Source organism: Penicillium concentricum, assembly GCF_028827145.1.
Source record: "Penicillium concentricum strain IBT 3081 chromosome Unknown utg000002l_segment0_segment0, whole genome shotgun sequence".
NCBI classification, from domain to species: Eukaryota; Fungi; Ascomycota; class Eurotiomycetes; order Eurotiales; family Aspergillaceae; genus Penicillium; species Penicillium concentricum.
The window spans coordinates 7,570,444-7,593,966 of record NW_026622755.1 but is presented as its reverse complement, the minus strand read 5'-3'; the positions used below and the strand labels follow the sequence as shown (position 1 = coordinate 7,593,966).

The window sequence follows — 23,523 nt, the reverse complement described above, 5'->3', positions numbered from 1 at the left end:
TGCAACGTGATACACCCCATTCCAGCCAATTCTTCCATCCTTGAGAGGTTTCAATTCCATCGATTCACAAACTTGATAACTTTTCCCGCGGTAGCACTCCGTTCGAACCCTTCAAGACCATCCAGAAACACGATTCGGAACAGATGTTCGTTCTCAGGGAACAAAAGGAAGAAAGCCTCCAAGCGCTTGATAAGATCGTCATTCGATACAATTCCATCCCGCGGCGGGGACCGAAGCAGCCGAATTTCTAACGTCGCCTGCGGTGTACTCTCCAACCGGTCCAAAGTGAGCTGCCACTGCAGGATACCACAGTCCTCCGCCTGCATGAAGGCGTCAATCCTCTCAAACTCAAAATAAGAGGCATACCACTTGAAGCTGAAGCGATGATCACGGCCACGCATGCGTAACACACGTAGATGCTCCTGATCAGCCTCTGAAATCACAGCACAGGCTGCGCTCGGGAGGGTGTGAATGGAACCAATATCACCAGTGATGTAGCGCACCAGTGGGTTACGCAGTCTTTGAAGAGATGTCTGCACGATGAGGCCTTGTTCTCCGTCTGGAAGCACGATCGAATCAGACGAAGATACACCATCGACGGCAGAGGGGGAAACGATCTCGACTAGCATGCTGCGCGTATCGATGATGAAGTCCGTGCTGTTGCTGGTCAGACTTTGCTCCCCTGTTAACTCAGGGCTACTGATTGCCCAGGGTCCTGCCTCGGCACTTCCCATGACAGAGACGATCATGACGTCGCCCAGAATCGACTTGATGAACGCTCGCTGAGAACCAGTTAAGGGCTCGGAGGTGTAGATGATCTTGTCGAGATTGATCCGATTACGGTCCTCCTCTGCCATGAGGGAGATGTGATAGACAGTCTGGACGACCTGGCTGCCGTCGCCGGTTAGAATGTTGACATGGTAGTCGGCCAGAGATTTGGCAACATCTGTAGGTGACATGTAGCTTCCAGCGCTGAGAACGGTTGCTCCTGCGTTTTCCATGATCTCTGTCATGAGATCGAGGGACCTTGGTTCTTGGTTAGGATCTTTGCGCCATTTCATGTCAAGTCGGATCCAAGTACCTGTAAAATCCTCCTGCCAAGTGAGTGGATAGGACCCAATCTCCGCGCTTAATGACACCGCATAGTTTGAGAAATTTCCCCATTTGCAATCTCTGCTGACGGTTCTCGTGAACATCCACGGCGAACATCATGGGCACTCCGCCAGAGCCACCGCCAGTGATACTCATGTAGGAACTTTCGCGATAGGTATTTCGCGGGTCCACATCATGTGTGAGTCGTTCAATGGCCTTGTATCTGAAATAAATTAGCCTAGCTACATCGAAAGGTCTGCGAAGATTGTAAATTGTCTTACAGTGTTTTCTTCCCAAGAAGTGGCTGCTCTTGAAGTTCAGGCTTCACGTTTTGGTCAGCGATCAACTCCCGAAGTTTCTGAATTGTTTCTTCATTGGCGGGGTATGGAATGTCTGTGTTATAGAATGGGTGTTTCTTAGCGACAGCTAGCACCTCTGCCAATGAGTAACTTTCAGCTGTCATTGCGCGAATCTACAAGAAATCTCAATCGAAGGTAGGAAAATGCTGTGGGGGTAAATTGGGGCAGTATTTTCAATTGAGAAAATCCCCGAATAGTTGAATTTGATGGGTTATAAGATACAGAAAAATGAAAAGAAATATGAAATTGCGACGTATCCATCGGGCAAATATTAGTGTTTAGTATGGGGTAGCTGAACTTCGTGCTATTTCCTGCATGCAGATCAGCTCTGTGTTCTCCACAATGGGGGGGCGACTATTAGATCTGTCAAAGCTGAATTTAGGTGAAAAGAGATAGTTATTTAAAATATTCCAAGGGTATACGGAGAACGGAATACTCCGTACTTCTCAAGTTGAGTTATTATTTATTACCAATGAACCTGTATGCTACCTACATGTATACAACGCCAATTCCAAATTAATACAAGCCAACAATTCCTCCCCTAAAAGACAAAGATACCTTAGACTATGCCTCTTCCTCAAAGAGTGGCGCTTTCTCAGTATCCTCTGATCCAAAGAAGCACATTGCAAGCGTAGCGAGGAGGAGATATACAAGACCTATTACTATTAGCAAAGCATACCACTGAGATGGAATGACTTACTCCAAGTCCAGCTCATGTATTTATAACCGAGCAATTCCTTCAGCGAGCCACCGATGATAGGGCCAATTATCATCCCGAGGGAAGCAGCAACATCCATCATAGAGAACACGCGTGACATGCCTCCTTTGGGCCCGAAAATGCCTGGGGACCTTTCCTGCATTGCCTTTGTAGTAGCTGGAATATATCGTTCAGTACCATCATAGTTCATATCCTGGGGAGGTACAACTTACCCGTCAGTTCGACAGGCGCAATACCAGACACAAATGGCCGCAATGTGCCTATAGCAACGATACAGCCAGCGTAAAGTGGTTTACCCATATTCTGAGCGCTCGCCCAGGGAATATCCCCACCAGCAATACCCATTAGACCAAGCACTGTCGCCTGAAGAATGGCACAGACAGCGGTAGGTATTTGTGCACCGATTCGATCACGCAGACAACCAGCAACGGGACCAATCAAAACACCTGGAACGACAAGGCCAGCAAAAAGGAGTCCAGTAGTGCTAGGGCCCCATCCGAATTTCTCTTCGACGTGGAGAGGAAGCGTCGCATCGAAACTTGTGCTCATGGTTGTGCCCATGACAATAGTCAGCAGACAAGTCATGGCACGGCCGTTGCATAGAATCACACGCCAGAGATTTCGGGGTTGGGATGGGATTTGCTGTTCATCGCAAGAAGGAAGCAGACTCTCAGTCTCTGTTGGGCTATCATTGGGCGTAGAGGGAGGACTGGCCGGACTCTCGATCATACACACGCGTGCAATAAAGTCTATAGTTAGAACGACGAGCGGAACCGACCACGTTAGCCAGTAACCAGCAACCTCTAAAAGCAACCCAGCAATTGCAGGCCCGCCGATTGTCCCGGTGTTTGCACAGGACATCATTATACTCAATGCAAATCCTATATGGTTCGGACTGATAGTGTCTGCGACTGTTGCGAAGCCGATAATCCACACCGCGGACCCCGCGATACCTTGCATCACGCGGCCTAATAGTAGCATGGGGACTGAACAAGCGCCGGCGACTGTACCCGTGCCGATAATACACCATCCAAGCGACAGTAATAGTGCGGTCTTGCGGCTTTGATTCTTGTCGGCGAAATGACCGATGATAGGGGCCGAGAGCACGGCGAGCGTACCATGGAGGGCAAGAACGGCAGAGGTTAACTCTTGGGCTTTCGATGGGTGGACATGGAGGCGATTCTGGAGCATTTCTCCCAGAATAGGGACTAGGAAGCCATAGAGGAAGGTTTCTACTCGGTATTAGAATGTTGTTTTTAATTTGTAGAGGGGCATAGAGACCAGCAAACAGCGCGATTGCGACGGTTGAGAGAATGAACCATTTCGAGGACCGCCAACTGTAGCCTATTGGTAAAGCCTTCTCCATGTTCATATTTGGTGGTATGGTTGAAACTTGGAAGCAAAATGTCCAACGCCTTATGAGAACCTATCTGATTCAAAATTCAGATCTCCTGAAGGAGACTCCAATTTGAGCCCGGGAGATCGGCCCTTACATGAGATGATAGTCAATCAAGTATTTCCCGATTTAGCTTGTTCTTTTTTTATATTTATATTTCTTTTATTTTTTGTACACAAATTCATATTACTCCACAAAATGAACTTACAAGGTCCCCGAATCCCCGAGCTCAGCTCTCTATATGGGCCTCTGGTGGGATCGTCACAATTAGTTCGATTTTTTTGCCGACAAAACAATACAATGGTTTTGAGATTCAGACGCCAATGGAACAAAGGCGAAATTTCTTTGCAGATTGAATAATCTGCATGTCTGTCACACAGTAATGTACAATTACATGCGTGTCTCATTTCCTATATGATCAATCATAAGTGCCAAATCTAGATCTTTCGTTCTATGGTGCATATGTATTTGCCTCATATTTTCTTTTCTTGGTATATTTGAAGCTGTTGATATATGTAGTTGAGTCGCAGACTACTATCCGATATCCTCATAACTTTGCTATATCTGGTTGCGCAAAATGAATCGACTTTTCCGTGCTGTTCCTACAGCAAGAGTGACAGCTGCTAGATATTCTACCCAGCCTATCCGTACGTCTCGTCTGAATTTTCTTCTTTCTAATACTGACTATGACCAGGAGATCAAAGAATATCTAGTCTCGTCCCCCTGATCAACATTGCAAAACCAGCATTTGCCTCTGATGCCTCCCACTTGAGGGAAGTACATGAGAACCTCGACGCCCACGGTGTGGTTCAAGTACAATTGGGGTTTAGCGATGAGGATAGCACATATCTTCAGAGATTGATATCCAATCTTCACAAAAATCACAACCACGGTCTCCCTATAACCCACAGCGCCGAGCGTGGCTGGTTTTGGGATGTTCGGCCCTCTCCAGCGAGCTTCCAAAGCCATGGACACCAAGCTCGATCAGAGACAATGTCTCAGTTTGAATGGCACACCGACTGCAGCTATGAGGAGCAACCTCCACGATTCTTCGCCCTGCAAGTCCTTCAGCCAGATCGTTGTGGCGGTGGGACGTTGTCCGTTTTGAACGTCGACCGACTCCTTACCTTGCTTTCACCTTTCGCGCAACAATGGCTCTCCAGCCGTAACTACAAAATTACCGTCCCTCCTGAGTTTACGAAAACCGTGGGGAAACAGCACATCGTGGGCAATCTGCTCGCTGTGAAACCCGGTAATTCTGGCAGTCAATTGCGATTTAGGGAAGATATCACGGTTCCCTTGACGCCGAATGCTGCCAAGGCTCTGGATGAGTTGAAAGAAATTTTGTACGGTGGCGCACGGGAAGAAACTCTCCATCTGACACCACAGAGTCTCCCCCAAGGATCAATCATCATGATGGATAACCGACGGTGGTTACATTCACGGAATGAAGTCAAAGATCCTAACCGACATCTTCGGCGAGTCCGATGGGCAGCGTCGCCATTTGGACCTAACAGTTCATAACCCTTGGTCATTATTGTATGTAATTACGATCTCAAATTGTATGTAATTATGTGAATACAGGTTTCCACCTGACCCACTTACATGCATATGTCGATCTTCTAATTTCTCAGCCGATGCATCTGCAATACATATTGGCACATTCCATGTAAGAAAATAGGGATCTATGAAATCTGACTTGTCTTCCTCAGCTCGAGGCTAGCTATCATTAGCTATTTTGCCTCCAAGGACTTATATACGGAGTATACTCCGTGTTTTTTTTTTATCTTCTGTTACCAACGAAAATTTTCCACTCCATAAAAAAAAATGAGAAACAAAAGCTTAGACCCCCTTCATCTGATCAGCTTTCCCGATGACGTGGACTACTCACCCGTGTCGTCAGAAGGACTGGATGTGAACCTCCTGAGCCAAAACCGCACCAGTTATATCTCAAGATTGAACAACTGCTCCTCTTCTTGGCCAGCCGGATCTGTGGATGCATCATGTCCTTGTCCCGTGTTGACCACTCAACGGCACGACGATGAGTTGAGGAACTTGCACCTCGCTCTGAAGTTGGCAATTGAGGATATCATTGAACGATGGTGGACGGATGAAGAAGCCCGATTCCCTCTGCGCATGCCATTGGAGCAGGAGGAGGAAGACTTATTACGCGTGAGCCACCATCCCTTCTATTGTAGCATTATGGTATACTGAAAAAATTTTCATTAAATAGTGGATGCACTCGAACAGAGACCTGTTCCCATCATGGAATGAGCGACAAGGATCCTGGAGACCAGACTTTTTGGTAGAGAAGGATGAAGCTGGCATGGAGGTTTTTCGCATTTGCGAGATCAACGCGAGATTCTGCTGGAATGGCTACATGCATGCCGGTTTTGGTCAAGAAGCGCTTTCGGCATTCAATATTGAATCGCGGGGTCTAACTCATGCCGTGGAAGCTGAAACGGTAAGCAGGTGAAAACCTGGCGGCCGATTTGAAGCACATTGCTAATAATTCTGAACTGAAGATTCTCGGTGGATTGTTAGAACTCTTCGACATCAATACTCCCCTGCACCTTGTTAAAGGCGAAGAGCACGGGATTGATATCTCGATGTTTATCGAATTTGCACAGAAGAGACTTGGGATAAAATTGCGACTCATAACTCCAGACACTCTCCGACTCATCCCAGATTCCTCTCCGTCTGGGAAAGACGGATACAAGCTATGCTGTCTCGCTGAGGCAGATGCCGTTGATACAATCACAACCGAGTCCGGCGAAATAGTGGAAGAGATCCATCAAATTGGTCTCGAGCTTCACCAGCGGGAGATCAATGCTCTTGATCAGGAAATGAAACGTCAGATCAGCTTGCGGTGCTTTAACGACATGCAAACTATCCTCCTTGCTCACGACAAGAGAATGCTGGGACTCATTCTTGAAGAGCTCGACTCTTTGATTACCAGGAGCATCATTACCCCTCAACAGGCCGAATGGCTTGAGCGAGGCTTGGCTCACACGGTTCTACCCGGCTCGACTGGGTTGAACAAATTTATTGAAAATTGCAAAGCCTCGGATGTGTTCCAGAACGAGTACCTGCTGAAACCGATCAGGGGTGGAAAGGGAGCTGGTATCTTGTTTGGTGATGAAGTCGGTCATTCCGACTGGCTAGCTCTGCTGGAACCGATGCAGTGTCCGAGACTGAAATCTGGAAAGACTCTCTACGTTGTGCAGCGCAAAGTCCACCAACCATACTACAACGTGCTCTTGGGATCGAACGCCAAGTCAGAGCGCTGTCATATGGTTGGGACTTATCATGCAGTTAATGGTCACTTCCTTGGTCTAGGAATCTGGAGATGTAGTCCTGGGAGATTATGTGCTATCTCTAATGGGGCTACCTGGATGTGTTCAGTAAAGCAATCCTAGTTTTATGCAATCATAATTTTCTGGTCTTTTGTAAGATGGCAGGATTTCGGTTTATTGTAATTTTCCCCTGCTTACTCGGTACATGTACGGAGTATGTACGGAGTATGTACGGAGTACTCCGTGGTGGTCTTGTAGCTCCGTTTATAGACCATTTGTGTTTTTCTTTTTTCTTTCCAATCAATAAGTCCAGCTTAGATGCATCCTAATCAGCCATGTATCACTATACATATTGACTATTTGTCCCCTTATATTTTGGGAAGTTATATGCGAGATTGACAGGTATTACCGTGCCTTATTCCACATATTATAATGTGGCGAGCTAGCGGGGCAAAATTGCTCAAGCTGAACAGTATGGGCTTTAGCTAGTGTACTAGTAGTGTAACCCAATGCGCAATATATTCAGATCACACATAGGGGCAAAGATGGCTTGAGCTGAAGAACTGAATAATCTGATTAAATCTGCAACGAAGTGGATCACGGGAGGACCCTTATATGCATGTACGTAATAGAGGATTTGTCCCGAGGTCTGATATCACAGATTTTCAGGGCTATGGCGGATCTTTTGATGGAGTAGAATCCATGAAATACTCCGTAATACATCAACATTCCCGATCTTGCAGATCTGTGGAGCATGTAAGATTGACTATTGCACGGAGGTACTCCGTAATTAGAAGCTAAGACTAGCAAATTTACCGTGGACGAATCAAAATTACCTCACGGGTTTGGTGCGCATCACTTGGCTTTTATAGGTTCGTTGTCCTTTTTGTCGACACCTCAGGCCACAAGGCAACAAACTGGTGCCCAAGTTTAAAAAAAAAAAAAAAAAAAAAAGGCCGAGCGTGAGACCGAGACCGAGAATATCAAAGGGGCCATTTACCTAGACACTGTCTCCCTCGTTGTTCGACGTCATGTCATCTTCATCCTACCCTACCTACTCGATACACAGCATCAACAACCATGTCTTCTTTGCTTCTATAGTAGCAATTTTCAATGATTGTCTTACTACCGTCGTCAAGATGTCGTAAAATATACATGATACCAGAATTAGTGCAAGTGTGATTTCAATTGTCTCCCTTCTCAAGATCCATCTCAATCCTTATCCTCTCCTCCACGATCTCTCTGAGTGTGTGGTATGTCCTTGTGTGAAGGAATTCCGTATGTCACAGTGGCAAGTGATTGGCCGTGGCTGTTGACGATACATTTGTCAATGTCGATATGGAATCCCTGCTTTGAAAGGTTGGCATTGCTAGCCCTTTTGGTGATCATATTCGATGCTTCACCTATCAGTGCCGAAATCATAAGTCTGTGAACTCAAACCAAGCCAAAATGCTAAACTCTCATCTGGCTTTTATAATAGCTATGGGTCACAATGACCAAATGAACAATGGCATCGTCGATCATGGCAAGAGTCTTGTTGCCATCTTGGTTAAGGCCGTTGCAGGTTTGGAGTGCCTCCCGGATCAGAAGACGGTTGGTGAAATGGTAATTTATCTTCTCCTCGAAGACCTGGAGTTCCTCGTCTGAGGGTTGGCAGGGAATGATGAGACCCATAATGTTTGGGCACAGTGTGTTTCAGAAAGCTTGGTGAAAGGTGAGGGAAAGATTGGATGAAGAGAGAAGCCTGCGGCTAAGGAAATACCAGATAAATGTTGAGAGGGTGCTGGGGCAGCAGAAATTGGGATAACTGCCTGATCAGGTCAGTAGATTAGCAGGTACTGCTCTTCCATAAAACACCTCTCTTCACCTCTCTTTGTCTCTCTCTCTTCATCTCTCACTTTCCTGTTTTGGAAATTCATATAATCGGCCTATCAATACATATTTATAATAAATAATACTGTTGTGGATATGGAGGGTGAGTGAGAGAATGAAGAAAAAATCTCCGACATTCCATCTATGAGAAAATAAGGTATTTATATCCCTGGTGTCTAGCTAACAATCAATCGAGCATCCATGGGATGGTCCAACAAAGAGACGTGCATGAATTACCACTCATAGGAGTACTTGACAGGTTTGACCAGACCCAGTCTTCATAGCTGGAGAAATGACCTTGAAGTTTGAGACAATTCAAGACACTTGTTGCCAGGACAGCAGCGTGAATAACCTTCTGAACTAAACAAACTCGAATTTTGTGGTCTTGGTCTAGTAGAATGACACTACTTGGACCTACTAACCACCGTGGTTGCGAAGACGATCAATTATTACTGACATGCCGTTTCGTTCGGCCTTGTCAAAAGGGAAGGAGCGATACCATATATAGTATGCACATATGTACATGTTTGGGCGCTGGCCCTCTTAAAGAACTTTATATGTGGAATTCCATTAAATATACTTCAAAGCCGAGCTACTTCCTTATGGGAAGTCTCAATATTTATCAAAGCCCGAGATTTCAAGTTCAGCCTCTTCCACATAGCCTTGCGGCGTTCATGTCCCTCAAAAAATGCCCTCGCCCACTCACGGCGGAACTTGGGCAGCTTTCTTCCCTTGCCCTCCTCTCCCTCGCCGGCTAGACGTCTCAGCGTCTCAAAGTAGTCCTCGAAATCTGGGAAGAGCAGCGTAAACTTCACACCATCACCCCGAGCCTTGACCCGATCCGCTTCCCATTTTTGCATCACCTCAACAGACGGTAAAGTAGCTCGACCGGCCAGCAGTCGTGCAGCTAAAACCGATTGCCATTCGAAGACCTTGAACGTCAGACCAGCCGCAACGGCACCGACAAACAATAATGTTGGGTCTTTTTGCCAAACAACGTGTTGGTATAGATCGGGGACTCGGTTATTGCGAACTGGAACTGCCGGTAGGAATGGCAGTGTCCAGCTGTAGCCTGTGCCGAAGACTATGTGGTCGACATCCGTGATGCAATTTCCGTCCGTCAAGTGCACAGTCCTGTTTGAGACTCGTTCTATTGAGGGATGGTTTTGTATCTTGGGATGGTTGAATGCTTCATCGCCAAAGTACCCGTTAGCAGCATGGCCAATTGTGATTGCATGGACCGGCTCCTTTGCCGTTTCCACAAGATCAAATGCGAGGTCGGCTGCTGAGACAGATGCGCCCACAACCACAACTCGCTAGAATAATCACCTTAGCATAATGACCTGAGACAATGCAGCTGTACAATATGAGAGTCCAGCTTACCTTGTCAGCAAATGCCTGTCTCCCGCGGAAGTGTTTGCTGTGAAGTACGCTGCCTGGTCTGGTCTTCTCAAAGGCATCGAGGCCTTCAATTGGGGGTATATATGGGACCCAGAAGTGCCCGCTCGCCACGACGACCGCATCGAACCACTCAACCCACCAGTAATCACTCTTTTCCCCATCTTTTCGCAGTGTTACTTTCCACTCCGTCCCCACCTTCTCGACCCGTTCGACTGTGGTGTTGTACGAAACCCAGTCGCCATAGCCCCGGCGCTCTACGAGACTCCTCACGTATCTCCGTACCACATCCCACTTTCGGAATGGGGTTTCAGGTCCGTGGTGAGATATGGAGAGCTCGCTGCGCTCCTCTGGGAAAGGTTCTTGGGCGAACTGCATAGGCAAAAAGTCGATATTGGTTTCCAGATAAGGGTACACGGACGACTCAGTAAATCGAGGCTGGTCCGACTTTCCAGTCTGCGCAGGCAGACTTTCGGGAATTGGGATTGGAGGATCTGCTGTTCTTGTCGCTAGAGATGCAAAGTTGCGAAGCGTTGGAGGTTGAGTTGAGTCGCCAATCCTGGTGTTTTATGTCAGTCAACATGGAAGAAGCTATAGAAAAATAAACTGACCAACAGCCTCCAGGACCCTCGCGACGTTCAAATACACGGATAATGTCAAAAGTCTTTTCTTGCGCCAGGGCATCTATCGCAATAGCCCCCGCCGGCCCAGCGCCGATGACCGCGACGCGCTTTACAGGTACCATGATGGGAATTAGAAGAATTAAAAGAATAGATTATTGCTATAAAATTACCCCGGGATTTTATTAGATATATGCAATGCAGGTGAGATCCCGTCGCAAATGCCGGTCTGAGGATTTTCGGCCCCAATCTAGGGTTTGCTGTCGTCGTTTATGGGCATTGTCACGCAATTTGGCGTCGCGGGGCGGCCACTACGATCCCAACCACTTACGAAGCCAGAAACTTCACCTGAGATGTTTATCTTCAAAGCCCTTCAAATCCCGTTAAAATAGGAAGCAGTCCTCAAGCGATAAATTGCCGTTTGACAGTATTTCCAAGCTCTGGCGCGCGTCATTTAAGGGATAATCATAGCACGCCATATTATAGATAAATTATGCTAGGGCTAATGAGATAAATCCTCAGCAGTAGTGATAAGACTAAGTAATAAGGTCTCTAGTTTCCTATAGTTTATACTTGAGGGGTTTTTGAAGCCTGGTTTGCTTGCAGTCAATATTCATCGGACTCTCTTTTACCAGTTTACCTGGGCAATGATATAGTATGGATATCAAAATGAATGATGAGAAGCTAGACATCAAGGATAGCCCCTCTGAGCAGTCTATTTTATCGTCACTGTCTATATTGCCCGAATGGGATCCCAGCCATGAGCAAAAGGCTCGCAGAAAGTAATCACCAATGACCCCATAGATAAAGCATCAAGGACTATACGCTGACATTTATTTCTCCCAAGGATTGATATGACGGTGCTGCCTCTACTTTTCCTCGGTCTTCTTGTTTTCCAACTAGACCGCATGAATATTGCAAGCGCCTTGACTGGTGGCTTCGCCACCGATATCAACATTTCACAGTCCACGATCAATTTGGGCAATCAGCTCATGTTCATGGGCATCGTGGTCTTCGAAATACCATGTAACATGGCCTTGCAACGAGTAAGTACAAGACCACCTCTCTAAAGGTCTTATGCTAATATGAACTTTGACAGATTGGCCCTCGCAAGTGGATTTCGGCCCAGGTTTTTCTCTTCGGCTTACTTGCTACCATGCAAGTATTCATTCGCAGTCGAGGGTCTTTCCTGGCTATACGGCTGCTTTTGGGATTTGCTGAGGCAGGGTATATCCCCGGTGCAGTATATACTTTGTCGTCGTGGTATACGAAAAGAGAATTGGCTAAGAGAGTTGCTATCTTCTTCTTTGGGATGTTTGGTGGTAATGCTCTTAGCCCTATCTTGGCCTCCGGTATTCTGATTCTCGATGGTCGACATGGTATTCGAGGATGGCAGTGGCTCTTTCTAAGTATGTGTATTCTAAATACAAGACTTCATTCGCTAACACGTCAACAGTTGAGGGGCTATTCACGATCTTTGTCTCATTCCTCCTATCGCTACTTCTACCTGGATCACCCGATCTTACCAGCCCATTATTAAGCCCTGGAGTTATCAAGTTCTCGGATTCTGAGAGGGAGATTCTTCAAAGACGACTCGAAAAAGACAATGGTGGAAGTACCGAGGGCGGGTATGGCGTGCATATTCCATTAAAAGTCGTGTTTCGCACTGTGGCTTGCTATCGTCGCTGGCCGCACTTTATATCTACATTCGTCGTGTTTTCGACGTGGAGTCCTCTGACCACTTACACGCCATCGATCATCATGTAAGTCTTCACTTCTGTTCATAGACGTATTGATCTAAAGCTCATTTATACAGGTCACTCGGCTTTGACAGAACATCAGCAAACGCTCTGGCTGCAGTCGGTGCATTCCTCTCACTTGGAGTAGTATTCTTCTTCGCCTACTTAAGCGATCGGACCAATCGCCGAGGTGCATCTGTGATCGCTGCTCAAGTCTGCTACCTAGTTGCCCTGATAGTAACTCTCAAGGTCCAGCCCCATGTTGGTAAATGGTCACGTTGGGGACTTTGGACTGCTGTGAACAGTTTTGCTGTGGGATATCATCCCATACATAACTTCTGGGTTCAGATCAACTGTAGGGATCCGAGGGAGCGGAGTATCAGCATCGCGTGAGTTTTTCCTATCTTCTAATGTTGACCTTGAATGGAGCTAATGAGAGAGTCTTAACTGCAGTATGTGGGTTATGTCTGCAATAAGCGGCTTAATGGTCGGGACACAATATTTTCAAGTGGGCGACAAACCATTGTAAGTGAAGATATCCTCCGGAATTCATTGCCGAACACTTTCTAATATCAACAGTTATTCAACGGGCCTACGTACCATGATCATTATGGTATCTGTTGGAATCGCGAGTGCTTTTGCGCAGATTATTATTTATGTCGTTCATAATAGGCGTGTTGCGCAAGGAAAGCATCACCTCGGGGATGGATCAACGCCTATGGTGTATGTCCCTTAAAAGTAGCAAATAATGAAATCTATAGATGACAGACTCGTCCAGATTATATTTTGTGCGTAGTCCTATTATCATCTAGCACCGAAGATATTACTGTCTGGTGCAATTAACGATTCCGCAAGACATGAATTGTATTTGTTACATCGGGATGATATGTGCTAGGACGTTTTGAGTACGACATGAAAGTAGTCTGAACCTTATATGCTGGATGATTCTCTACAGATTCTAGATCTCACGCCTTCGGCTGAACATCCTCATCCTGGATCTGCTCCAGGTCAACATCCTGGGCCATTGACTGTTCCTGGGCTAAAAGTGGGTTAGCAAGGATTGCAGACCGCAATAGGGGGGAAAAATTAACTTACTATTCCAAAGCTCTGCATAAATGCCGTCACGCTCGAGCAACTCGCGGTGTGAACCCATCTCTGCCACATGACCTTCCTTCAGGACCAGAATTTGGTCACTGTCGGCGATCGTGCGTAGGCGATGAGCAACAAACACGCTTGTGCGACTCTTCTCTTTGAGAATGCTGTTAATATTCTGGAGGAGGGCCTGCTCCGTGTAGGTGTCTAGGGCAGATGTCTAAGGAGAGGGTGATTAGTTACCCTAATTAAACGCTCAACTAGCGGACAAAGAGTGAAATGAACACTTACTGCCTCATCGAAGAAGAATAGTTGTGGGTCCTTCAGGATCAACCGAGAAATTGCCAGCCGCTGCTTCTCGCCACCGGAGATCATCATACCACGCTCACCAACTGCAGTTTCGTAGCCATCAGGTAGACCATCGATGAGCTTGTGGATGTGGGCTCGCTCCGCAGCTCGGCGCACTTCTTCGTCCGATGCATCAATCCGTCCATAGCGGATGTTGTGCGCGATGGTGTCATTAAACAGCGGTGTGTCTTGAGGCACCACTCCAATTGCCTTGCGGAGACTGTCGACGGTCACATCGCGAATATCCTGGCCGTCAATCAAGATGCGGCCGGACTGGACGTCATAGAAACGGAACAGCAGACGTAGGATTGTAGACTTGCCACAGCCGCTAGGACCGACAATGGCGAACTTCTGCCCTGCTGGAATAGTGAAGGTGGCATTCTTTAGAATAGGTCGGTCTGGGTGGTAGCCGAAAGTGACGTTCTCAAAGTGAATCTTGCCGCCCTGCGTCAGCTGCAGAGGCTTGGCGTTGGGTCGTTCCTGGATGGTGACATTCACTTTCTGTAGGTTGAAAAGCGTCTCCATGTCCAGCAAGGACTGGCGCAGCTCACGGTAGACAGATCCCAAGAAGTTGAGGGGAACCGAGAGCTGGAAGACCAGCTGGTTGACCATGACTAGGTCACCGACAGTCATGGATCCGTTCGCAACTCCATTGCAAGCCAGGTACATCATTGCGGCCAGCGCAGAGGAGAATATCATGTTTTGGCCAGAGTTGAGGAATGCCAGTGACGTAGTCACCTTGATTGATGCATCTTCATACTTCTTCAAGGCCTTGTCATATCGTGCCACTTCGAATTTCTCGTTATTAAAGTACTTGACGGCTTCATAGTTGATGAGCGAGTCCACGGCAACAGTTGCTCCGCGGTTATCAGCTGCATTGGCCTGTCTCCGGAACTTTGTTCGCCATGCGGTTGTAGTGATGGTAAACGCCGTGTAAGCGACCATTGTTGTTGTTGTGATGGCAGCAAATTGGAGGCCATATTGATAAGTCTACAACACGTTAGTAATGTAGGAACAAAAACATTCGTTGTCTTTCGTTGTCAAATCATACCAGGATACCGCAGACAAGCGAGATTTCAAGTGCTGTCGGGACCACATGGAAAACCATGGAGGTTAGGAGGAAGCTGATGCCCTTAGTACCGCGATCAATTGCGCGGGTCAGACCTCCGGTCTGCCGAGAAAGGTGGAAGTTGAGATCCAGTCGCAACAGATGTTCAAAAACATTTGATGCCACCTTCCGAATTGCCTTCTGCGCAACGCTAGCAAATACTGCGTTGCGGAGCTCTTGAAACAATGTAGCTCCAATTCGAGTTACACCGTCTAAAACATATTAGCGACATGTCACTTCTTCAATATGTTGTCATTCTTACAGGCAATAATCATTGACCCAGCCACGGTGTAGGCAGTTCCGCCGACGGTAGCAAAATCTACATTCATGGAGTCGACAATGTTCTTAAAGTAGAAGGGGATCTCCACATTGAGGATCTGTATTGGATTCATATTAGCATAGTCTAATAATAAAAAATACAATGACAGATGTAACTTACCTTTGCTCCAATAAGTAGCGAAAGTGCTGAGCTGACACGGAGCTTCGTGCCCCAATCATCCTACCAGCTATAGTCAATATCCTGTTACTCTATACCAATAGCACTCGGGAATTACCTTTGGCCACAGATACTTGGCCATTTCTTTCATGATAGCCCAGTCTGCCTTTCTTTGTTCCTTTTTTCCGGCCATGGGTTCGCTCAGCATGTCCTTCTTTGGTGGAGTCTTCACATTGGGGCTATCTTCCGGCTTCTGGACGATATTGGCATGTGCTAGTTGTGATGGAGCGGAGGTAGAGGTAGGATTCGCTTTGACAGATGCATGATCTTTATTGTCTGTGGATTGACTCCATAATGAATTGTTATTTGATGTGAACGCGCGCAGGTGTGTTCCATTGAGTCGCGTTCTTCGTAGCTGACCGGCGAAGCTCGGATATGCGAATTGCGCTGTGCGCCAGCACGGCGATCGTGCGGCCCTGAGCAGCATAGCCGCTTGATATGAGATTCTCTGAGCTCCAAAGTAGTTCGAGTCACTGAGAGGATGTTCAAAGGCGCATAGTGGGAGCGAGTAAGAAAGATTGTCGTGTAGTAGCTATGTCTCCGATATCTCGTGGGGGGTAATCGCCGGCTTCGGAGAAAAACCCGTCGCTCTCGATGGAAAGTCCAGGATAGTCGCAAATAGTCAAGCAAAGGTAAGATGTACAATAAGAATGTAAATAGTTAAAGAACTTATAATAAAACTTCCAAATGTCGCAATTCCGAGGGGCAGTTGTGTACTTCGTAGGCCGCATCGCTCTCGGGCCCACGATTTTCCCGGTTTCCCTTTCGTCACAACTGACGTAAATTCTCCCTTCGGTAGCCTTGGAGTCTTTGCTCATTTTTCATACACAATGCGCTCCGTCCAAGGTGTTCGGACACTGCCCTGGACCCGAGTTGTCCCTCGCGTCCATCGGCAAACGCGATGCGTTCAGATTCGCGCCGCGCCTTCGGGAGTGTCTTCGGTCAATGGCGACAATCTGCCACTCGCTAGCACGCCCAGCTCTGTTGAATCACGAGGTAATTGAAATTCCCCTGGGGTTTTGGCGTTGTGACACTGACAATGAGGTCACATAGATGCGCGATTCGATGTCGTCGGCGCTCCATACTCGCTTCTGTCGGTTTCGCTCTCGGCCTCGCAGAACCTATATACCCGACGCGGAACGTTGGTTGGATTGAGCGGCAAGGCGGATAATGTATGCGACCCCGCGATCAAGTCGTCCTGGGGGAGTGGTAATGCTAATGCATAGTCTGCGCAGGTGGTTTCCACTTTGAGCGTTCTAGAACCCTTCCGGAGGGCTGTCGTCGGAGTGCCCTTTCTTTATCAGAAGGTAAGATGTGCGGTGCAGACAAGGACCTAGAGACAGCAATTGACAATTCCACAGATCTCCTCACCAACACCTGTCACAGCACTCGTTTCCGTTCGATCCCCCAATACCTCCTTCGCCGTCGTGAACGTCAATGGTTCCGTGGACTGGATGGTTGCCCAAAGACGGGCTTTGCTTGCATGGACCGGCCGGTCTCTGTCCATCAAGCCGACTATCAATGCAAACCTGGTTAGTGGGGTTGTGATCGCGTACGAGGGAATACAAAGCTAATTTGCGCAGAGCTTGTCTCATTGGGGTAGCTCCGAAGTGACTGGCAGAGGCTTAATAGCGTTGGTTGGAAACGGACAGCTATACTCGGTCGAATTGAAGGATGGCGAGCAGTACATTGCGCATCCCAGGTAAGACCCTCGGCCGCGATTTCACGTCTGAGGTCGCTAATTTTTTATCGACAGCAATGTGGTCGCTTACACAATGGCCTCCAATCCTCCTCGCCCCTACCGTTTCAAATCCACCACTCTCAACTTTCAGGTGCCGGGCCTGAAGACGCTACCAAGACTCCTACAAAATGCCAAGTTCGTTCGTGATGTGTCTGATTCCAAGGCATACAAAACCACTATGCAGTGGTTCCACAAGCTGCGTACCTGGTCTCGAATGACCATCTGGGGAGATAGAGTATGGCAGTCCCATTTTTGTCCTTCGATTTCACCAACTAACAATGTTGTCTAGCTCTTCCTGCAGTTTGATGGTCCCATGACCATTCTCGTGCAATCCCGCGGTCCTCGTCTCAACGATGTTTTGTCCGCACAGGAAGCCAATGAGATCGCCAATGTCCCTAGTGGCTTTACCTCGCCCGCTCCTCGGTCCACTGAAGGCGAAAAGACACATGAGGAAAAGACAGAAGCCGAAAAGGCCGTCAGCAATATCCCCGGCCTGACGCGCTCTGTCGAGGAACTAGAGCAGGAAATCCAAGGAACCAGCCAAAGCATTGCGAAGATCCGTAAAGATGGAAAGGTCGAGATTGAGGAAGTTGCTCGCACAAACTAAATAGAAAGATTCGCTTCGAAAGGGTTGACTTGGAGGAGTTCTCTTCGCATTGGGTTATGTACGGGCTAGAGCGGTCTCCATTTGGGATTATCACGTTGCATCCTGTACAGTATGGGCATTTCTTTTATCTTGGCAATTGCCGACAAATCTTTTTTCTTTGCTTCTGATACACAGATTCTACTTCTCTTGCCTATTATTTTCACTCTTCAAGTAGAAAGAGCAAACCTCATGACACGGCTCAAGTGATGCACCAAAAATAGCAGGAAGATGCTACATAGCAGTCATTGGAGAAGCGAACGTCTCGTCATGCCACGTCTTGTTGATATAATTAAGTATAAAAAGCTGAAATACTCAAGACTCGGCAAAGCCCGGAAAATGGGCCAGATAGTCACCACCCCAGATCCACGCCTGCTGCTGCGCAAATCTATTGGTTGTGTCCCAAAGCTCAGGGAAGAGCTGTCTCTCGAGGTCATCGGTCACTGCATCAGTTGCTGGAGACATGCGCCCAGAGATCGCTCTATCAAAGTCGCACAAAGCCTGTGATATGGTTAGGTCTTCCCTAAAGTCAAAGTTGGCAAAGTCGTTGATTGACCCATCACTTGGGTTTTGGCTCTCTTCTTCTCTTGGGGTTGATCCAAAGAATCCTCGGTTGTCGTTCTGTGCAAGCATCTGTTTCAGTTCCTTTTCCATCACCAACTTAGTCAACCTCTCAAGAATTGCCAGTCCCTGGGCAGCTAGTTGCGACTTTGGTGCCAGAGTCCGCTGCATACCCAGCAATCGATGCAATCCCATCTTCGACTTGTGGGACTCGAGTGTCAGTGGCTCAATGCTAGCCAGTATACAAAGAGTGACACCGGCAGTGAAGGTGTGGATGCCGATGAATGCGGCTGCATATGTATCTGCTGCCAACGAGAAAATCGACGCTGAACCAATCTCCGATATTTTGATAGCAGCGTCTCGACAAGGGCCCAGTGTTTGGTATAAAGGCACCGATGGATTTCTGGGGATTCGTTTGTATTCCAGAAGAGGGCGATGGACAAGAATCTTTGCATTTTCGTATGCGATTTCAAGGGCAAGGGCTTGGAGTTGATAGATATAATTGTCGAACTTCAGCCCCGATGCTCCAATATCTTGATCCGTTTCCTCTACGGAAGCATATCTGATCGATGTGGTCTCAGGATTATTGAGATGAAGCTGTGGAGGAATCTCCTTTTTCCACTCCTGTAACTGAGTATCTAAGTGGGACGCCATGTGGGCTAGATGATGCTGTGTTGAAACACAGCCTGAAAATTTGCATGGCTGGCCTTGCCCGTGCGGTACATCGGAGTTGGCTCCATACATCTCGTTCAATATGGTTTTGGTGAGCATGGACAGCTTGGACATCAAGTACTTGTACGAAAGAAGGCTGACTTGATCCTGACTCCTTGTATTGACTGGAGCAGGTGAGTGTCCAATGGGCAGAAGCTCCAACAAGTGGACATCGCAGTCGATATCTCTGATGGCTTGAGGGTATCCATATGACATTGAGCAGAACGTCTCAATCTCATAGATAGCCCACCAGCAACGCTTCCGCGTCTCGTATCGGTGGCGCATATCCAATGACATTGATGCAAGACCTGATGTGGTCATGCCTATCCTGCGATGCAGATTCAGAGCTTGCGCAATCCGTAACCCACAGCCACAGATCGGCCAGGCTAGCCCGGGATCCCCATGGTAGAGATAGTATGTGCCAAGCAGAATGCAGGTTTGTGCTGCTTCCAGGGAGCCCAGGGAAACGATGTCCATCATTTTAGCCCGGACTGTGGTGAGGATGCTGTCTTTCAGGGTTGCTGCATCGACGTTGTGCGCTGCCAGGAGTTGCCTTCGATGAGGACCCACGTATTGTAACCCAATCACGATAGCCATCAGCAATGTACTGATGAAGTCAAGATTGAAACCGGTTCTAGTGGACCCTTCCGTAAGATTTTGGTACAGCTGTTGCCATCTCTTTCGGAAGTCCTCTTGGTGGAAGATGAGCATAAACCAATGGGCTCGGTCGAAGTAAGTATCCACAAGCAAAGATGCTACTTCGAATGAAGGTAAAATCGAGATAAGATCAGCCGAAGGGGAATGGGCGGCTGAGTGTCGATCTCGCGGGGGCATTACACCCGCCTGCGCTGGGTCCGTCTGGCCTCCGGGGAAAGCATCAGTCATTGAAGTATCGGGGGTGTTGGTATTGTGGATATGGAATGCCTAGATCAAGTCAGCAGCCATAACTTCCAAGGTTCTTGGATCTAACAAGGCAGAAAGCTCACCCCCGTTATAAGAGACATAGTCGAGCTCGAATTCCATTGCTGTTCACGAGACGGTCCTCCGATGCCCGTGTGAGTCGATTCCGGAATATCGAGATTAGTATCGCTTTCTATATCTCTTATTTCTGTCAAGGGGCTCAGACTTTCACTTTCGCTGCTTGAAAATCGTCTCTTGATAGGAGTGACACTCAGGCTTGGCTGCCGAGAGTGAAGGCGACTAGCATGACGGAGGACTGTTGGCGAGTGATTGTTATCGGTCTGCCCGTTCCCCGTTAACGGGTGATCTTGATCGGGGTGCAGCATGGGAGCCTGGCGCTTGTCGTAGTCTTCCATGACCTTATTATACCATCCTATGGAATTTAGTTACATCCTCAAAACATAGTCATAGTCCACAGGAATGGTTCTTACTTAAAGCATCAACTCGTAGTTCGAGTTTCACTGCTCCACCACGGTTACCAGCGTCATCCAATGCATCATAAATAGCTCGATGACGCTTTCTGTAATGTGCGCGCAGGTTATTTCGAGAGGGGAATACATGTAGGGTCTGGGAGTCGAATCAACGATTTGATTCTCAAAAAGCTAAGTGTTTCGCAAATATCCCAATGCCTATGGCAACCAGTCTTCAATTCCAAGAGGCCCAACCTCATACTAAAAGGGAAATCAGAAACATCACTCACATCGATCAGGCAGCCAGCAACTCGGCAGAACCGCTCGCCAGCATAGAGATGGTACTTTCCATTTGCCTATACATCCAAGTCAGTCATTTAAGGAATAATAGGTAGCTCTGTACTTCTCTCACATCAGCTGTAAGATCGTCTATCTGTAGGTCGGCAGGATTGGTCGCTAGATACCGCTGATAAGAAGGATATTCCTTGAGTTGCCGCATAGCGTAAAATAGATAGATTGTATAATAGTGAAATGTATAGGAAGAAACAAGAACTAGTCTTTGAGTAGTTAAGGTCAGGTGATATGTCATTTCTTCTCCCCTTACGTAATGCGCGCCTTTCTCCAGAGTTTTGCAATGCAATACATAGTTATATTACTCGCAAGGGTATACTGAGGTATCAACCGATACAGAGGATATATAACACTCGTCTCGTGTAGATTCTGGGTCGATCGAAATTTATAACACCACCACGGGCGAGTGTGTCAGGATTCTTGGATGCAGTTATATAAAATTCACGAAAATCGAGTTCGATGAGCAACACCCTTACTATTTGCGCACCAGGTTTGGGACGTTCGACACAGAGCCTATGAGAACAGAAGGCTGGCTCTTTACAACGGACTGAAAGTTTCTCAAATGGTTGGTTATGGGATTAATATTGAAACCTGGATCATGTACCAGGGGGAACGACTTGACAAGATATCGCTTGACTATCGTGGACTTCAAATTCACAGGAAGCAAATTTTCGCTGCGGTTCCTGGCATGTGTTTCTTTGGCTGCAATTCAGGTCATGTTATTAGTCTCGGAGATTCAGGGAATTAGGTCAAGAATTAGAACCAATACGTTTGCAGTACTTTTATACGAGAGTGGTATTTTCTTTTGGTCGGAGTTGCGATAAATATACCTAATTCCCTGATCTAGTTGTGAACTAGTTACGAACTAGTATTCTACTCGAACAACAGGTAGAACTACAACATTATAAAAAGCGACTCCCACTCCAACGTCACACAATTTAAAACATTCTACATCAAGTTCTAACTTCCCAAATCATTATCACTATGGCCCAAGTCAACACACTGGCTGTAAGCCTTCCCCAACTGGCCAAAATGATCGACCACTCCCTCCTCCACCCAACAATGACAGACGAAGACATCATCGCCGGTCTCAAAATTTCCAAGGAATACAACGTCGCCACAGCTTGTGTAAAGCCCTACCACATTCCACTAGCCAAGCAACAACTCCAAGGCACAGACGTCGACATCTGCGCTGTCATCGGCTTCCCGCACGGAAACAGCACCACAGAAATCAAAATACAGGAAGCCATTGCCGCAGTCCAAGCCGGCAGTCATGAGATCGACATGGTCGTCAACATCGGCAAAGTCCTAGGTGGTGACTGGGGATATGTCTCGCAGGAAATCGAACAGATCAACACTGCAGTCGTGCAACAGGGTGCTATTCTCAAGGTCATTTTCGAAAACGATTACCTCCAGCCTGAACATATTGTGCATCTCTGTAAGATCTGTAACCAGTTGCGTGTTGCTTTTGTCAAGACTTCGACTGGGTACGGCTTCGTCAAGCAAGCTGATGGGTCTTACAACTACAAGGGGGCGACTGTGAACCATCTCAAGCTGATGCGCCAGTATTCTGGCCCTGGTGTTCAAATTAAAGCTGCTGGAGGTGTGAGGACTCTTGATGATTTGCTTCATGTTATGAGTCTTGGCGTGACTCGGATTGGGGCTACTGCCACTGTTGCTATCATCGAGGAGGCGAAGAAACGGGGGATCGGTATGGATGAAGTACAAGTCAGATTCAAGCCTATGAAGGAGGATGGTGAGACTGGAGGATATTGAGCCTTTTGCTTAGCCACTTGCCCGAAAGTTGCAACGTAGGACTATGAGAGTTGAGGTTTGCATGTATTTCTTCTATACCTTGTTGTTAGTTCTTGTGTGCCTGGTCCTATAGGAATGGGAATGTAATCATCATCTCAATTCTTATATGTTCGTAGGCTTCTAACAAAATAAACTTGGAGTATGTATAGTATGGATTGGGAATATAAAAGGTTATTTAGATGCTAACAATAACAACTAAAATTTACAATATATTCTTGCTTACTCTCCACTTCAATGCTTCCGGATGTCATCAACAACCAAAACAAAATAGAAATACCAAAAAATACAGGTCAGCTTCGGATTTTAAAAAAACCAGGAGAAAAAAGATTTGTAGACGAATCCGCAGATTAACGTGGGTGATTTATAGCCGGGTAATACCAGAGATTGAATTGTTTCAGCTGCATCTAACCATAATTATATGTTTCATATGTTTCAGGAGTATGTGGTACAAACTCAATCTAAGGAGATCTTAATATGAACACCCACGGAGTTAACCAACAATCTATTCCCAAAGCGAGATCAACGGCATTAACTCACATTTTATCCCCAAGCAGCGATATCCCGGGAATTCGGCTTCGGCCAATTGCATATATGTCCGACCGCTGCAGTTGGCCCTGTGAGCCAGAAGTAGTATTGGCCATTTATGGACTAGGGTCCGCCTTAGTTGGGTTAGTGGCGCCAATCGCGAAATGAAAAGAGTTACTCCGTACGCATCTCGGACTTAACTAGAACGCGACGACCGAAGGTGTGACCGCTTCGTATATTTTTCTTTCTGATATTTTCCCTTCATAATGTGA

General features: G+C 47.1%; 10 protein-coding genes across 10 annotated transcripts; 4 read left to right on the top strand and 6 right to left on the bottom strand.

The window, feature by feature from the left end:
- Nucleotides 1–50: 50 nt before the first annotated feature.
- Nucleotides 51–1,555, bottom strand: N7517_006604 (uncharacterized protein; the record flags this gene model as incomplete). Its single annotated transcript, XM_056724334.1, has 3 exons — nucleotides 51–1,026; nucleotides 1,082–1,315; nucleotides 1,374–1,555. The coding sequence occupies 3 exons, from the start codon at nucleotides 1,553–1,555 to the stop codon at nucleotides 51–53; spliced, it is 1,392 nt and encodes a 463-aa protein (XP_056580584.1).
- A 460-nt stretch (nucleotides 1,556–2,015) lies between these two features.
- Nucleotides 2,016–3,541, bottom strand: N7517_006603 (Major facilitator superfamily domain general substrate transporter; the record flags this gene model as incomplete). Its single annotated transcript, XM_056724333.1, has 4 exons — nucleotides 2,016–2,107; nucleotides 2,152–2,325; nucleotides 2,382–3,401; nucleotides 3,451–3,541. 4 exons carry the CDS (start codon nucleotides 3,539–3,541, stop codon nucleotides 2,016–2,018), a joined length of 1,377 nt encoding a protein of 458 aa, XP_056580583.1.
- Nucleotides 3,542–4,142: 601 nt separating this feature from the next.
- N7517_006602 (uncharacterized protein) lies at nucleotides 4,143–6,984 on the top strand (the record flags this gene model as incomplete). The annotated part of the gene is made up of 5 exons (XM_056724332.1): nucleotides 4,143–4,212; nucleotides 4,260–5,061; nucleotides 5,431–5,737; nucleotides 5,799–6,029; nucleotides 6,091–6,984. 5 exons carry the CDS (start codon nucleotides 4,143–4,145, stop codon nucleotides 6,982–6,984), a joined length of 2,304 nt encoding a protein of 767 aa, XP_056580582.1.
- Nucleotides 6,985–8,313: 1,329 nt separating this feature from the next.
- N7517_006601 (uncharacterized protein) lies at nucleotides 8,314–8,535 on the bottom strand (the record flags this gene model as incomplete). The annotated part of the gene is made up of 1 exon (XM_056724331.1): nucleotides 8,314–8,535. One exon carries the CDS (start codon nucleotides 8,533–8,535, stop codon nucleotides 8,314–8,316), a length of 222 nt encoding a protein of 73 aa, XP_056580581.1.
- A 779-nt stretch (nucleotides 8,536–9,314) lies between these two features.
- Nucleotides 9,315–10,876, bottom strand: N7517_006600 (uncharacterized protein; the record flags this gene model as incomplete). The annotated part of the gene is made up of 3 exons (XM_056724330.1): nucleotides 9,315–10,049; nucleotides 10,117–10,690; nucleotides 10,743–10,876. 3 exons carry the CDS (start codon nucleotides 10,874–10,876, stop codon nucleotides 9,315–9,317), a joined length of 1,443 nt encoding a protein of 480 aa, XP_056580580.1.
- A 783-nt stretch (nucleotides 10,877–11,659) lies between these two features.
- Nucleotides 11,660–12,883, top strand: N7517_006599 (Major facilitator superfamily domain general substrate transporter; the record flags this gene model as incomplete). Its single annotated transcript, XM_056724329.1, has 4 exons — nucleotides 11,660–11,797; nucleotides 11,851–12,160; nucleotides 12,208–12,514; nucleotides 12,568–12,883. The coding sequence occupies 4 exons, from the start codon at nucleotides 11,660–11,662 to the stop codon at nucleotides 12,881–12,883; spliced, it is 1,071 nt and encodes a 356-aa protein (XP_056580579.1).
- A 572-nt stretch (nucleotides 12,884–13,455) lies between these two features.
- atm1 (ATP-binding cassette Fe/S cluster precursor transporter ATM1) lies at nucleotides 13,456–15,961 on the bottom strand (the record flags this gene model as incomplete). The annotated part of the gene is made up of 7 exons (XM_056724328.1): nucleotides 13,456–13,529; nucleotides 13,586–13,802; nucleotides 13,874–14,920; nucleotides 14,982–15,250; nucleotides 15,301–15,415; nucleotides 15,478–15,537; nucleotides 15,593–15,961. 7 exons carry the CDS (start codon nucleotides 15,959–15,961, stop codon nucleotides 13,456–13,458), a joined length of 2,151 nt encoding a protein of 716 aa, XP_056580578.1.
- Nucleotides 15,962–16,364: 403 nt separating this feature from the next.
- On the top strand, nucleotides 16,365–17,882 carry N7517_006597 (Mitochondrial biogenesis protein AIM24; the record flags this gene model as incomplete). The annotated part of the gene is made up of 7 exons (XM_056724327.1): nucleotides 16,365–16,530; nucleotides 16,588–16,706; nucleotides 16,770–16,841; nucleotides 16,896–17,066; nucleotides 17,118–17,236; nucleotides 17,291–17,510; nucleotides 17,565–17,882. 7 exons carry the CDS (start codon nucleotides 16,365–16,367, stop codon nucleotides 17,880–17,882), a joined length of 1,185 nt encoding a protein of 394 aa, XP_056580577.1.
- A 351-nt stretch (nucleotides 17,883–18,233) lies between these two features.
- Nucleotides 18,234–21,059, bottom strand: N7517_006596 (transcription factor domain-containing protein; the record flags this gene model as incomplete). The annotated part of the gene is made up of 5 exons (XM_056724326.1): nucleotides 18,234–20,114; nucleotides 20,177–20,523; nucleotides 20,582–20,717; nucleotides 20,851–20,916; nucleotides 20,973–21,059. 5 exons carry the CDS (start codon nucleotides 21,057–21,059, stop codon nucleotides 18,234–18,236), a joined length of 2,517 nt encoding a protein of 838 aa, XP_056580576.1.
- Nucleotides 21,060–21,895: 836 nt separating this feature from the next.
- N7517_006595 (2-deoxyribose-5-phosphate aldolase) lies at nucleotides 21,896–22,687 on the top strand (the record flags this gene model as incomplete). The annotated part of the gene is made up of 1 exon (XM_056724325.1): nucleotides 21,896–22,687. One exon carries the CDS (start codon nucleotides 21,896–21,898, stop codon nucleotides 22,685–22,687), a length of 792 nt encoding a protein of 263 aa, XP_056580575.1.
- Nucleotides 22,688–23,523: the final 836 nt, after the last annotated feature.